Below are 15,397 nucleotides of genomic sequence, written 5' to 3'. Positions count from 1 at the left end.
ACAGGAGATTCCCCGGTACTGTAAAATGCTCTTCTAAGAGTCCTGCTGTGACTTATCCTGCCGAGGGTAGGATAGGGTTACAGTAGTATGAAATATTTCCCCACAGAAAAGGATTGGAAAACGAGTCTTAAAAATCACCAGTGTAGAGTGATTGATGGTAAAGCAGAGCACTGAAAATCCCTTTTTTTATTTCTCATTATTTCAGCCCATGTAGCGCTGGCTCAGGTGAATGATGCTATTAACAGACAAGACGAAGCTGCCCTGCTTGGCAGCCTGAGGGTGCCTGCACTGGGGCTTGTGGGAGTGGTGGAGGACAACTCGTCCTGGTACCTGGAACACTTCTCATTGTATAAAGAGCAGAAGACCAAGGTAACCATGCTCTTGCTTGCGTCTTGGGGGGAGGGTTGTTACATATTGTACCATTATCTTTTGCCCACTTCCCACTCATTGTGCAGTGTATTTCTTTTTTCCCCCCATACCCCCTGATAGCACAATCCCTTACCCCTCCTCCATATCTAGACTGCTACTCCACGCCATGAGATGAGTACAGTCTGGCTGTAGGAGTGCAGCACACAGTAAGTGTGGAGAGCTTGTTATAACTCCATGTAATGAGTTCTCTCTGTCCTGGATTACAGCAAACTGGTGTTCCAGTTCAGCTGGACAGAGCGGACATCCAGCAGGTTGTCAGCACTTGCAATGATCTTGCAGAAGCTCACAAACGAAGTAAGTAGGGTTGCCCGTTTTATTTTCTGCCTCCATCCTGAGATCAGCAGTGTATCTGTAGCAGTATTTATAATATGAACAGTGCTTCCATTGTATATTAATAAAACAAACCCTCAGTTATCCAAACTGGAAGCAGATGTTTGTTTCAAGATCCAGGTTCCATTGAAGAACCATAATATTCATTTGGATAATCATGTGTTCGCTATATAGGAGTATGTATACCCCTGTCATATTCCTCTACTGTGTAGTATGGTTCTTATTGCAGGGTCCAGATCCTTGGATCTGGTAGTGAAATGCACTATACACATGTTTATATAGTAAGCCTCATTTCCTTTTTGCTCTCTGATTTGTAGTCCTGTAATGTGCCTGTGCCCGCTTGTCCTGCTTTGCACTGTTCTAGAACTGGAAGCCGTGGCAGCAGTAAACACAGCAATACGCCAAGGAGACTCTGCTCAGACAGTGGCTGAGCTGATGAACCCAGAGGCCCAGTTGCCAGTTGTTTATGAATCTGCTGCTGACTTGTACCAAACAGAACTGTTCAACCTGCAGAATCAGAATCCCGCGGTAAGGTCCTCACAGTGATCCTGTAATGCAAGGTTGATGTCAGTAACTAGAGGCGTCGCAACAGCCTTGATTCATGTTGGGTTATTAAAGAGGTGTGGCAGCCTTTAAATTCACTCTAGGATCCTTTACACTTGCACACATACCCACAGAACCAATTCGTTTTAGTTTGTAGTTTAGTTTATATGCTTCGCGCCTGCAAGTTGTAATGCAGCTTGTTAGGTTTGTAAAGTTAAGGTGCTGAAGTATCTGAGTATGTAACCGGGTGAATTGACGATCTCTGCAAGGTACAGTACTATGAATGAAACTGACTCTCATAGCTGGACAGACAGAAGACCACGTCTGATTGTATTGTCCTTTGAACAGAAGGCATTTTACTTATGTATTTATTTAGCAAATAACCGTCGGTGACAATCACAGCTTAACATGCTTGTGTCTATTGTTGTTCAGAGCTGTCTGAATCAATCCGTTCTCTCTTCCCTGTTTCCTGCAGCAGCAGCTAGCTCATGAGGAGCTCGCCGTGGCAGTGGAGATGCTGTCTGCAGTTGCTGTTCTGAATGAAGTTTTAGACTCCAGAGATATGCAGGGGGCGATTGAGCAGCTGAGTGATTTACCCATGGGGTTCAGCAACCTGGATGAGGCGAACTTCCAGCGGTGAGTGAAGCTTTCACTGTGGGGGTTTACTTTAAAATGATTGCTTTAATTCCTTTTAATAATGAACATGTAATGAGACTCGTGCAACCCTTTATATTGGAAGTTGATTTAAATAGTGATGTTTAAACCAGAACCCTCTCTATTTACTGATAGCTAGGCTGCTTCCTAACCTGGGAGAGTACTGGGAGAATCTATGCTATGCTACTTTGATTATTTATATATATATATATAGATATATAGATACACACACACACACACACACACACACATACACACTGAGTGTACAAAACATTAGGAACACCTGCTCTTTCCATAACGTAGACTGACAAGGTGAATCCAGGTGAAAGATATGATCCCTTATTGATGTAACCTGTTAAATCCACTTCAATCAGTGTAGATGAAGGAGAGACAGGTTAAAGAAGGATTTTTAAGCTTCGACACAATTGAGACATGGATTGTGTATGTGTGCCATTCAGATGGTAAATGGGCAAGACCAAATATTTAAGTGCCTTTGAACGGGGTATGGTAGTAGATGTCAGGCGCGTTGGTTTGAGTGTGTCAAGAACTGCAACACTGCTGGGTTTTTCACACTCAGCAGTTTCCCATCTGTATCAAGGATGGTCCACCACCCAAAGGACATCCAGCCAACGGCAGGCCAATGGTCAAAAACGGCTCATTGATGAAAGAGGCCAAAGGAGGCTGACACAAATTGTGCAGAGCAACAGACGGGCTACAGTTAGTCAAGCCGAAAGACCCATAAAAGAATGTACAACTCGTCGTACCTTGACATGAATGGGGTATGGCAGCCGATGACCTAACAGAGTTCCACTTCTTTCAGCAAAACACAAGAAACTGCGGTTGCAGTGGGCTAAGGAATGAAAACACTTTTACACTGGAGGATTGGAAAAACATTGCCTGGTCTGATGAATTCTGGTTCCTGCTGTTTTTCATGCTGATGGGAGGACTAGGGTATGGAGAAAACCACACGAGTACATGCATCCATCATGCCACGTATCAACATTGCAGGCTGGTGGTGGTGTGTGATGGTGTGGGGCAGTGGCGGCTGGTGACTTTTTTCATTGGTAAGGCACTTGGAACAGAGTGAGCACGCGCACAAAAACGCGTGTGCATGAGTGTGCACTTGTTATGCCAGCAAATCTGTTTAGAGAGAGCATTTTTCATTCAAAATTCACACTCGTATTTCATTCAAAATATGAGGATATGAAGCACATCTGTATCAGCAGTTATCCTTACAAATGACTGTGCACAACAATATTTCTTGATAGATTTTGTTTATTTGGCGGGCTCGGCCTAATTCTCAGTCACAAACAGACTTTAGTGTGGACATAGCCTAAGGCAATAACGGCTCAAACAAATTGAAGAAATAACCATCCATGGGTGATCGACAGCACTATAACTCCTCTGCTGCTCGCTTCCAGAAATGTAACGGCATCACAAATCACGATTATGTAGCTAGCCAGCTACTAGCTAGCTGTCAGCAGCCCTGATTAACGCTGTTTAACTAGCTAAGCCAGCCAGTCACCTAACAAAATGAACTGAAGACTGCACACATAATGGTTAATTAGTTAAAATTTATTAGCTACTCAATGAACAAAATACAAACAACAAAACACACGCACAAAACAGAACACTTGCGACCTCTGCTCTACTCGTTCCCAAGCTAGCCAGCTTCCTCGTAAGGCACCTCTCCGTCAGTGCCTCACCAAGCCAAGAGTTGTCATGGAAACCATCCCATTGGAGCCCGACGTTTTGAAAGATGATATTAATTCAGAGCTGTTTAATTGTATTCGTTTAGGAAAAAAAAATAATAACTGGACAAATTAATGGTAAGGCCATGCCTAACCTGCCTATAGTGACTACCCACCATTGGTATGGGGTGTGTTTTCATGGCACACATTGGACCCCTTGATAAAAGTGGAGCAACGTTTGAATGCCACAGGATATCTGAACATCATTGCCAATCAGGTGCATCCCTTCATGGCAGCAGTGTATGCATCAGCTAATGGATTTTTTCAGCAGGATAATGCCCCATGCCATAAGGCTAGGATTGTCCAGCAATGGTTCCACGAACATGACAGTGAATTCAGTTTACTGCAGTGGCCTGCCCAGTCACCAGATCTCAATCCAATTGAGCATCTGTGGGATGAGATGGAACGAGCTATTCGGAGTAGAGATCCACTACCAGCCAACTTGACACAACTGTGGGAAGCATTGGAGTCAACATGGGTCAGCATCCCTGTGGAACACTTTCGACACCTTGTAGAGTCCATGCCCCGACGAATTGATGCTGTTCTGAGTGCAAAAGGGGGTGCAACTCAATATTAGGAAGGTCTTCCTAATGTTTTGTACACTCAGTTGTGTGTGTGTGTGTGTATATATATATATATAAATTACTAAAGGATTGATTTTATAAACCTGTATCCTGACACAGCTGGATTTTATCATTTTCTTAAGCATTTTCCATTCCCAGGAAATCCACCTGGAGTACACCGCACTTATTTGTGGTGGTAATCCCAGGATCACCTAGGACAGGTTAATGCAATCCAGGATGCTTCCCCCAGGGCTATAATATGCTCTAAAAACAATCTGGCTCCTGCTGACTGTGATCAAATCAACCTCCATTGTTTTGCTGGAAGTAATGAAAAGGAGAAACACACAAATCCTAAGAACATCCTAAGTTTTGAAAACCTGTTCCTTCATTGTATTTTTTTTCCTCTCCTTGTCCAGCTATGCTGATCTGCTGATGTCTGTCAAGGCTGAAGCAGCTGCCAAGGGACAGGAGTATCTGACCTGGAATGACATCCAGAGGTGTATTGATGAAGTCAATATCCAGGTTTATGAAGAGCATGAAAGTAGGTTTGCTCAGCAATATTAGAACAAAGTGGGCTTTTCTGGTGACACAGTTGCTTTTATGGCTGTTTTCACAGGCCCCGATTTTCATGCTAATATTGGACTGTGTAATGTTATCTCGGGTAAACTAGTCCAAGATTAGTGCTAGTCCGGGGCTGTGAAACCAGCCATTAAAGCAACTGTGCCACCAGAAACGTGTGACGGAAACCTGCAATTTACATGTATCAGTTGTACAGTACTTGAAATGTTAAACGCAGTCACTGTTTCCATTATAGAACTAAGCCTAAAGCCGTTTTTATTCTACTTTTTCCAGAAGTGTTCACATTGGCATTGTTTTCTTCATGGTAGACCGTACTTTTTAAAGAAGATATATACTGCATTTACTTTTCAATGACCTGTCCATGAAAAACAAGAATGCAGTGTTGTTTTAATCAAACAAGCAATGAGATGCACCTAATACTAACTGTGTACAGTGAACCACAGGCTTGACCCACACAGGGTGCTTTGCACTTATACTACATTAAATAGGTGGGAAGAACTTGAGTAGAGGCTCAAGCATGAAGTTGGCTCAAGTTTGGTGTTTGCGCTGATAATTTATTGAATGGTTTTTTGTCATCATTTAGTTTACCACAGTATGCATGCTCTGCACCTCTGTGTTCAAACTTTAGTAGTCGTAAAGAAAAAGACACTGCTGAATTACTTCTGAATTGAATGAAATTTCAACCTAAAATATCAGCTAGCTGAGGATGTGTTGAACACGTACTAAGTGCTGGTTTCCGTACTGTAATTTTAATGCTAGTTACACATTATTTTTACACTTTGTAATTTGCTGGGCAACATTTGACTCCCTTGAGTGGGGAAAAATAAAATACTGTCGTAGTTTTGGTAGTCCATAACTGTAACAACTCTGTTTGCTGAATGTTTAATAGTACTTAACTAAATAAATATACGCACTGCTCGCAATGTGAGGTTCACAGTTCAGAATATATGTTTCTCATGAGCAGCATCAGTCACACATGCTCACCTGCACCTAGTCCCATTAGTGTTAATACTGTTCACGAAAGCATCCTTAATTCAGTCCAGAGCTGCACTGCAAAACCCTGAGCTTCTGTGAGAGGCAAACCACCTTCCCCACCCCCTTTTTGTTTTATATGCAAAAAACTGGTGTTCGATGCCCATCACTGTTTATGAGCTATACACACTTTTAAACACGTTGCAGACAGTTGATCGGACTGTAACATTTGTCTGCTGTGATTTAATAAACATTGTATTTATACCAAAACACTTGAGACTCCAGTCACCAGATGGCGCTATAATCTCTTTACTTTCTAAAGTAAATACTGTGTGAGGGAATACAGTTTTAAAACTACCAGAATGAGTAGGGGATTTTCAGAATTAAACTATGAAATAAATAGCATACACTCTTAGGGAGGAAACTTTGACCTTATAAATACCAACATTTCAGAAAAAATTATGTATCTTGTTAGCTTGAAAATCAGCAAATCACTTTGGAGTAAGGCAAACCCATTCACTGAGCATTAACAACTAGAGGGAAATGCCACAGACTAGCTGGAGTCATATGCTGAAGCAAAGGATTGTTGGTAAATTGCAGTGGACAGAAGCACAGACTGCATATCAATGTTGTTCTCTTTAAGGAATCATCGCTATCAGCTGTATTAATGAAGCTCTTAATGAAGGGGACCCTGAGAAGACCTTAGAAGCATTGCTGTTGCCTACAGCCAAGCTGCAAGCTGTGAAACCACCAGCTGCCAGGCACTACCAGGATGTGCTTCAGCATGCCAGAGCACACAAATGCAAGGTAAGGGCTTCCCCATGCCTAAAAGAATGTGATCTCCATTCATTTTCGGTGTGTAATACGTTTTGTAATCCAGCAATGTCCAGCATAAAAGAAAAGTTTTAAGACAGTCTCGCCACTTCTCCCGTGTGTCTTGTGATCAGCTGCTTGCTGTTCCTTGGTTGTGAAGCGATCTCCGTTTCCCCAGTTTCAAACCATCCAGATAAAAACAAAATAAAACGTGTCAGCTCAGCACTGTTCCAGAAAAATCAGTTTGTATCTAAATACACCTTATTATTTTAAAAACAAAAAAGAAACCGCAACAAACTTTACTCTCCTTCCAGGCCACTCCCCCATTTCTCGTATCACTCTCTTGTCACCTGAAACCAGAAGACAAATGACCTGAAAATAATCATCCTAATGCAATGAGCCCTGAGCCCCCCCCCCCCCAACCTGGACAACTAAACTAAACAGGAGATAAATTTAAAAAAAAAAAATAATAACTTGTGTAAAGGAGGCTGTAAACTGGGTACAATATTGCAAAATGTTTTGGCCTTAGTTCTAAAACCTCCATTCAGATACAACCCTGTTCTTTAAGCCGTTATACAGGAGTTTGTTTAATTAAATTGAAATTAAATTGATAAACAAAATGTGCTCCCTGTTTAACAAGCTGCTTAATGTTCCTTTTTTGAGGCCAGAGCTCCAGCTACTTTGACCCTTGCTCCATATTTTCATAAATGTTACCACAGATAACTTGTAGATCAGAAAATAATTTCAGTAGAACTCAGATTAGCATCACTTGGTACTGTAGACCTCACTTTATCCAATACAGATGACATTTGTTTTTGTTTAAGCACAAAACATCCTGAATCTTTGTCTTGTGTTCCCAGCGCCATTCACTGGTTTTCCTGTCAGTAAAATGTTTTCAGTGGCCACAAGTTTTACATCACCTTATAGAATTATCTCATTTTGCTTCGTAAAGTCAAGTGAAACCTTCAGAATAATGTTACATTAACATATTGTTTTCCATATACCGACATTAAATGTGATATTTTGAAATGTAATCTGAAATAAATAAGTTATGTTCATATAGTTTTATTTGTTGTCTCAATCCTGAAATGCTAGGTGACGCAGAGCCTGTGTCCCTAGCTGTAGACTGCATTCCTTATACCACTGCATTCTAAACTGCATTAACAGGAAGTGTAGTTTGCAAATATCTGCAAGGAGGGATACGGTTTCTTCAGTAACCTTCCAGAATTGAATTATCACAAAGGAAGCACAGCAGTGGATTTTGAAATTGGATATACTTCTGGATAAACTGGTGTACTAACAAAAAAACTGAAATATTTGCAGAAAAGTTGCATAACAAGTCCCCTCAAATTGGTCCCCGCTGGAAAAGGTGTGAGAACCAGTTGTATTTCTGGTACTTTTCTACACAAAAATAAAGCATAACAAGTTCAGTAAAATGCATATAGATTACTATTCCAAATATCAACATTTTCAGAATATACAGTTTCTTTAAATGTACAGTATCTACATAATTTATACAGGGCCTATTGCTCTACAGCATGTGGCTCAGTTAGTTTTTTTTGTGGTGTTTGATTTAGTTTCGTGCAAAGTGGTTATCTCCTCATACATCCAGGTAACTTCTGCACAGATTGCTGTGTTACTAAGACATGCTGAGGATTTGCCGCTTGGATGTTGCATTAAAATGTAAACGTGATGATTTTGTACTTAAGAAGAAGAGGAATGGATCAAGACTGCTGTGTAGGCTACTGAAACACATGGCTATGTTATAATAAACGTAAAAGTCGTCTTTACCAACACTGTACAATCTGATGTAGTGAACAACATTGATGACATTACTTGGGGTGAAGCAAATGATAAAAATGAGGAAGAACAACCCAGTCATTTTCATATACCAATACCAGATCTGTTCAGACCTGTCCAGATTCCTGAGAATTGAAATGTAGCAGAACGAAGCGACTATGAGGGGTATAAAAAATCCCCACACTGGTAAGAGCACAGAGTAGAATTTGAGCAATAACTTTTTCTCAGGATTATGTGCGAGTACATCATGACAGGTTGAGAAATAATTCCCAATCTGCGGTAAAGCGTAGCTCTGAGTGATAAAGAAAACAGGCACCATCGCAGCAAAGAAGCAAGCCCACACCAGAATGCAGATCCCTATAGCACACTTTCTTTTCGGAAGGCTTCTGTAAGTTAAGGGATGAACAATGGCCAAGTAGCGGCTTATGCTAATGCACACGTGGTTGAGAATTGAACAGTACATATTCCCGTAGAAGCTGGCTGTCACCACTTGACACATGGTCTCTCCTAATGTCCAGTTGTTGCCATTGAGATGGTAACGGATTTTAAAAGTTAGTGTGACCAAAAACAGCAGATCAGAAAGGGCCAGGCTGAAGTATAATATTGCAGAGGAGAAAATCTTGGTTTTGGAGAGAAGCGTCCACAAAACGACAGCGTTGGATGGAAGTCCTGTTATTACAACCAGGATATATATAGCTGGAATAACCCGAGTGCTGATGTCACCAGATAGGTACTCAATGGTGGATGGGTTGTCAATGTAAAGCCAAGGCTCTTCTCCAACTTGTGACGCATTGAAGGTTTTAGGAAAATTAGAAATATGTTTTGACATATGTGAATTTGATCCTGTAATAAAGAAAAAAGCATGATTTAACTTTTGCACCTAAACACTTCATTTTATTAAATATCTCTTTTCATTATAAATCTACCCAAAATACATCACATCGTTCAACCACTTATTGCAAACTACAGTGTTTCTGTTTTTTATAAATAAATGGATGGTAATCGAGGTAATTTGGGTAATAGATTTAAAGAGTGGAGACTCTTTATTAGATTAAATGTGACATACAAACACTAGCTTCCAAGACCTCAGAAGTCTCTTCTACAGTTGTTAGTGTTCACATTTACATGCCATAATAATGGTCAGAGTTTTGGATACGGGATCAGTTAAGTGATCTGCAGTGGATGTTTTTCTATCTAGCAGACGTCTTTAGTGTTGAAAAAGTTACGTAACTCGGAGCTACTGTAAAGCTGCATTATTGTTATGTCTGGTGTAATGTGAGGATGAATATACTGGAATTGCACCAAGATGGAGATCTAGGATTGCCATTTCCTGTCTTGCTGATGCAGCGGCTGAATAAGCTTGGTCTCAACAATGAAAATGTAAATATCTAGTCATAGGTTTATGTGGCCAGTAGTATCTGTAGTGTATTTACAGTATAGCAAGCCATTAGTTTAATACATGTTTAACTGTCAGTACCTGTAGAATTTGTGATTAAAACTAGGCTCAATTTTAAGGTTAGTAATTCAAGTGTTCTCATGTGTTCACTGCGTTTTACTTTATGAAACCCAGGCTTGATTAATTAAATCTTCTAGGAGAACTGATTCCTGGCTGCAGGTTTCTTTCCTTCATTCACACATGTATCACTTACCTTTCCTGAGACCCCAGTAGACTTGGCTCAGTTGTTTCAGCCTATCTAGGTTATTAACACTTTAAAAAGGTAGTGGTAGAGCTGTTTTGTTGCATACTCATACAGGAATATGATTATAGTCCCCAAATAAAAGCCATTTAAGTTAAGAGTGTTGCACAGATTGAGATTGAATAACTTAACTTGCTGAAGTTCATTGTTTTGAAAAGTAGTTTTTAACACTTACCTTTCTCGCATAGAACAGGATCCGGGTACAGAAAAGTAACCGCTGATAACAGTAGTAAGCTCTTCATTGTGTTGATTGGATTGTACAGTAGACTTCTCAATCTGGTTTTCAAAAGGCAGGTTTTGTTATGCAAAGATATATTCCTGGTTCTTGTTGAGAGAGAGAGAGAGAGAGAGAGAGAGTACTAAGTAATGTACTGACAAGGTTGAGTCTCACTTGTGCTGCTTGAACTGTATCATATTTCCAGTGGTTTTGCATCTTGAACAAGCAGGTTCAGTTGTGTGTGCGGGGGGTGGGGGGGTGTCCATGAGTGGGGAGGGACTCTTCAGTGCTTGAGTTACAGTGCTTTGTGAACTGCAGAAGGAAATTGAGAGGTAATGGGTGTGTAGGCAGATTTACTAACATGCTGTACGCAAATATCTTAAACATAACAGCACTTCCTGCTTGCATTACAAACCAATTGAACGTCATATTTTCAATGTTATCATAAAAAAATAACATGGAGTATTCATCCTTTTGATTTAGAGACAGCCACACTAAACAGAAAGGCTTAGGCTGTGTTGATTCTGCATGCACCCCATATAGTATGAGCCTGAAAAAATAATGTGATCTCCTGCTTTTTCCGTGTGAATTGCACATGGCTCTTTTTATAGCGTTATTGTCTTTACCTCTGTTTGCATCCACATTAGAGGTTGTAAGATAAACTGGTTAAGCTGACATCTGTAGCATTGCCTAACAGTATATAGCTGATTTTTATAAGGTTTTTCATTACGCTGTAGTGTAGTTATAAGGCCACTGGTGACTGCACAGCAGTCTTTGTGTTGGTACAGCCTTGTGGTGAGTTTCGCAAGCAGTCTTTGTGTTGGTACAGCCTTGTGGTATTTTCTAAGGAGTAATTGTCTACATGTCTTAGATATAGTGGAGTTGTGCTCGTGTAGCAAATACCGGTATAGTGCCTAAGTACAGTATGTTCAAACGGTATTTCAAAATAATGATATTAAAGACTAGTGGACAATAAGCAGCACTCTTAGTCTAAACAAGTCTAGCAGCTGGGAAGTTGAAAGGGCACACAGAACAAATGAGGCATGGAACTACTGTTTAAGAACAAAGTGTTTTTTACATCTAGAGGAAACATGGCTTGCACTTGGTCTTGGATCAGATTGTATCCACTCCTTTACTGCCCTGTGCTCCCTGGAGTGAGCTATTGCTTGAATATTGCAGGGAGGGATAATCAGCTAAAGCATGTTATCAAGCTGCAGTTCATACGTGATACCTTTGTGCACTAAATCTATTGCTGCATTTCTTTCTTTCCTGTTGTAGGAGTCTGGGGATGATTCAGCAGTGCTGTGGCTTGACGAGATACAGGGTGGGATTCATGGCGCCAACAGGAATGAGGAAGAGGCCTTGAAATGTAAAGAGGCAGCATTCGATTTTTTTTAATAAAATATTGAGACCACTGTTATGAATCTGTAAAACCTTTTAGATGGATAAAGCTTGTGCTTTTCATACGTTATAACTGCAAAAAACACTTTACAGTGCTGTAAAGTGTGAGTGTGAGTTTGTGTGTGTATAAAACTAAATCTATGATTTACCATTGGTAACATGCTGTAGGTGAATGTATTTTGTTGCACCTGTCAACGAGTTTGATTGTTTTTTGTGTGTGCTGTGGTGTTGTGAGCCTCTTGCCAGGTCGTCATTGTAAATGAGAATTGGTTCTCCGTTGACTCGTTTTGATTTGAGAAGTTGTTGTTTGGTTGTGACTCTCTACTGCTTGGTTTCTAGTGGCGGTTGCCGTCGCGGAAGTGAACAGGCATGTTGAAGGTGGAGATGCCCAGCAGACGCTCACTGCTCTGCAGTGTCCTGATGTAGGACTGAGGGCTGTGCTGGCAGAGTGCTCAGATGCATACCTGAAAAACCTGTGTGAAAAACAGCGTGAGAAAACTGGAGAAGGTACAACTGTATATCAAGTCTGCAGAGCCTTGTGCAAAAGCACACCCCGCCACATACTGAAGCCCCTGGCAGCAAGACCTGCTGGGATTTTTCATGTGAACTCTGTTCAAATGTTATCCCTAATTTGTAGCATTATGATTGCATTTTTTAATTTCTTTATTTTCTTGTTTGTCTTTGTTGCGCCTCACGCAGGCTCCAATGGAAGCGCGTGGGTGAAGCACAGAGTTAAGGACAAGTACGATTATTACTACAATTTGCAAAGCTCCGAGGGAACTTGGGATGAACCCGAAGGATTTATACAAAATAACACTCAGCTAACAAAGGAAGAAATACAGGTGTGGGACATCTTGAAGTGGATCCAGTTGATTTTAGTGTGGCTTTGTATACATAGATTCTGTTGGGCATTCAAGAAATATAACATTAATCTAAGTACTTTAATGTTAGTTATATACAGATAAAAGTAAAATGACTTTTGCTGTGTGGATTGCGGGCTTTTTCTATGATAAAATGAAGATTCACCGCACAAAACCTTCACAAACACACCTTCTACACATATTGATGTGATTATTGTCCTGTTGTGTGTCCAGTGCTGCATAACCATGAGTGTTTTTTAACTTGCATTACCCTGTCATAGCAAAGCAGAACAACTGTACATTGTGTTAATCGTTTCCTCTATGCTAGAGTATTGCTGGAGGAATTACTGCAGAATACAGCCGGGAGCAGCTGTGGCTGGAACACGAGGGCCTGGTCGTTGAGCTGCAGGCCCGGGCCAGGGGGTATCTGGTGAGGAAGAGGCACAGGGAGAGACTGGAGTACCTCCACAAACAGGAGCCCACTGTGGTCAAACTGCAGGTACAGTCGCACAGTCCATATGTCATTCATGTATCCAGTGGGATAACCAGGGAAATTAATCTGACAAGGATTGTGTGTTCAGTTGCTGTGATTAATATATATAATTTTTATTTTTTTTCCAGGCTTCCTGGAAAGGATGTAAACAAAGGAAGACTTACACGAAGAGAATAAAAGTACTCCAAGATAATGAACCAACCATTGTCAAGGTAACCAAGTTGAAGGAAACGAAGTGTATAATAAAAATACTGTCAGACCATGTTACAGCCTGAGTAAGAGTGGTAAATGCATGATCTAGGCAGAGGAAAACACTGTACAGTTTCTTAATCGTATTGAAGCCTGCCTGTTCCTGTGTCTAAAACCTTGAATATCCTAATGTCCCTAATTGCATTGCTAATGACAGTGATGACACTCCACCAGTTTAGACTTCTCTGTAAAGCAGCTCATCCAGGCAGCTTCTGAAAAGCAACCTTTTTTTTTTTTTTTTTTTTTACCTTTTTATTATTTTGCTCAAATAAAACTTTTACAATCTTTAAATTGTTGCATTGTTTGTTTCAGATTCAGGCATTGGTGAAAATGTGGATTGCAAGAACAAGATATTCTAAAAGGAAGCAGTATTTTAAAGAGCATGTAAGTCAACATTACTCAGCTGTCCTAAAGCTCAGCTTTCCCCATCACAACTACATCATAATGATTTTATTTTTATTTTACCATCATGCTTTTTGAAATATGCACACATTTAGGGCCTTATTCTGTAATCTGTAAGTTACTTCTTCAAAGTCTATTCCATTTTTGGAGGGTCGACCAGGTAACTTTGAGGGGGGGGCAGGAGTGGGGTGCATGCAATTGAGTGTTAATATTTAATATACCCATGCCGTAATCCAACAACCTCCTGCAGAAGTTAAATATTTAAAAAAAGGCAATAGGCTATTTTGCATGTTTTGTTATTTTATTTTTACTCCCAATTCAGTGATTCACATCTAGATTATGACTTTATATGGCTATAAAATTAATTGTGATTTTTGCTCCTCACAGGTAAATGAAATTGTTAAAATCCAGGCCTTCCTGAGAGCAAATAAAGCAAGAGACGACTACAGAACGCTGAGTCAGTGCTGGCTGAGTTCTTACTGTTCATATTGGGGATGCTTAAAGTGTGTTTGTGTGTTAACAACATACTTGTAAAACTGCCTGCTTGTATGGTCAAGAGAGATGGGGTTTTCTGTGATTAAATGAGTAAAATGCTAGAGAATGTACAGGAAGTAAAATGAGAAAATTCACTAGTGTGCAATTCATCAAGTGTCATTTCTTTTGTGGTGGAGGGTCGCAATCTGGGATAAATCTCCACATTTTTGTAAAATTACTTTCCATTTACTTCAAAGATGCAATACACTATTAATTTATTTGTTGCTGTGGTTTAAATTTGAACTTTTGGTATTATAAACTAAATCTACTTTTTAGACATCAAAACAGTTTCAAAACATCAAAATGCAAAAAGCTCAAGTGAATAGCCATTTCCCCACATTACTTTTCTTTGAAACGGACCGTATGAAATTGTTGTTCTATATTTTACGCTAAATCTAGTAATACGAATATCTTAGTAATAATACATAGTTAAGCAATTATCATTTAGATCTATACAGTTTTAAATACTTTACTATTTCACACTGATTAAAGAGTGTTTTGTGTTCAAGCAATTGGGCTTTTTCAAAAAAGAAATATATAATTGAACAATGAAACATAATGTGAGAAAATGGCCGTTTTTATACTGTTTTGATGTCTAAAAAGTCAATTTAGATAAATTATCAATAAATTAATAGCGTATGTAATCACACGGACAAAATTCAATGAAACGCTGACGCATTCGCATATCTCAAAATGACAAGGGGAGATGAAGGCAGGTTTCAGTTCTGAATGACTGCTTTGTAAGCATTATGAATGTTTGTTCGCCATTGCTACACCCTGTTAGAAAATAGATTTTTCTTGCATTTTTTTAAACGCAAGCTTGTGAACTTGACTACTGAGACAAGGGCATCAACTAGTCCTCATCAGTTTTAACTCGCCTCAGGTGAACGGGCGAGCATTAGTTTCTAATCCTGCTGTATAAGCGAAGTGTGAGTTGTGTGCAACTATTCAACAACAGTCAGGGGGAAGCAGGTGGATCTCTGTGTCACAAGGACACAACAGTGGCTGCATTGTCCTGTGTGTCCATCCAGACCGCCTACTGGGTAATTCTGGAATGGCTACGTTTCATGAAAACCAGAAAGCACAGCTCTTCTCTCATGTGGCTGATAA

The 15,397-nt window shown here is 40.1% G+C and overlaps 2 protein-coding genes across 3 annotated transcripts in view; one reads left to right on the top strand and one right to left on the bottom strand.

Annotated features, from left to right (window-relative positions):
- The window catches only part of LOC121305274 (ras GTPase-activating-like protein IQGAP1), a 91,310-nt gene that overhangs the window by 47,966 nt on the left and 27,947 nt on the right, over window positions 1–15,397 (top strand). For both annotated transcript variants that reach the window (XM_041236848.1, XM_041236857.1), the window contains exons 10-22: window positions 206–369; window positions 636–723; window positions 1,124–1,287; window positions 1,778–1,938; window positions 4,687–4,811; window positions 6,465–6,628; window positions 11,627–11,717; window positions 12,089–12,256; window positions 12,449–12,591; window positions 12,938–13,108; window positions 13,231–13,314; window positions 13,664–13,735; window positions 14,141–14,210. In XM_041236848.1, the coding sequence (XP_041092782.1) occupies window positions 206–369; window positions 636–723; window positions 1,124–1,287; window positions 1,778–1,938; window positions 4,687–4,811; window positions 6,465–6,628; window positions 11,627–11,717; window positions 12,089–12,256; window positions 12,449–12,591; window positions 12,938–13,108; window positions 13,231–13,314; window positions 13,664–13,735; window positions 14,141–14,210 (1,665 nt within the window). The remainder of the gene's footprint in view (window positions 1–205; window positions 370–635; window positions 724–1,123; window positions 1,288–1,777; window positions 1,939–4,686; window positions 4,812–6,464; window positions 6,629–11,626; window positions 11,718–12,088; window positions 12,257–12,448; window positions 12,592–12,937; window positions 13,109–13,230; window positions 13,315–13,663; window positions 13,736–14,140; window positions 14,211–15,397) is intronic.
- Window positions 7,847–10,564, bottom strand: f2rl2 (coagulation factor II (thrombin) receptor-like 2). The gene is made up of 2 exons (XM_041236871.1): window positions 10,307–10,564; window positions 7,847–9,277 (listed from the first exon to the last, which is right to left on the bottom strand). Exons 1-2 carry the CDS (start codon window positions 10,371–10,373, stop codon window positions 8,274–8,276), a joined length of 1,071 nt encoding a protein of 356 aa, XP_041092805.1. The 5' UTR covers window positions 10,374–10,564; the 3' UTR covers window positions 7,847–8,273.

The sequence above is a fragment of the Polyodon spathula genome, chromosome 2, assembly GCF_017654505.1.
Source record: "Polyodon spathula isolate WHYD16114869_AA chromosome 2, ASM1765450v1, whole genome shotgun sequence".
Classification (NCBI taxonomy): Eukaryota; Metazoa; Chordata; class Actinopteri; order Acipenseriformes; family Polyodontidae; genus Polyodon; species Polyodon spathula.
Note: the sequence above shows the minus strand (reverse complement) of the source record. Positions and strands in the feature narration are given on the sequence as shown.

Bases quoted from the DNA above. Each gene is read 5' to 3' on its own strand.
- f2rl2 (XM_041236871.1), bottom strand. From the start codon at position 10,373: ATGAAGAGCTTACTACTGTTATCAGCGGTTACTTTTCTGTACCCGGAT. The intron at 9,278-10,306 runs GTAAGTGTTAAA...TCTTTATTACAG, and splicing joins TCCTGTTCTATGCGAGAAAG to GATCAAATTCACATATGTCA.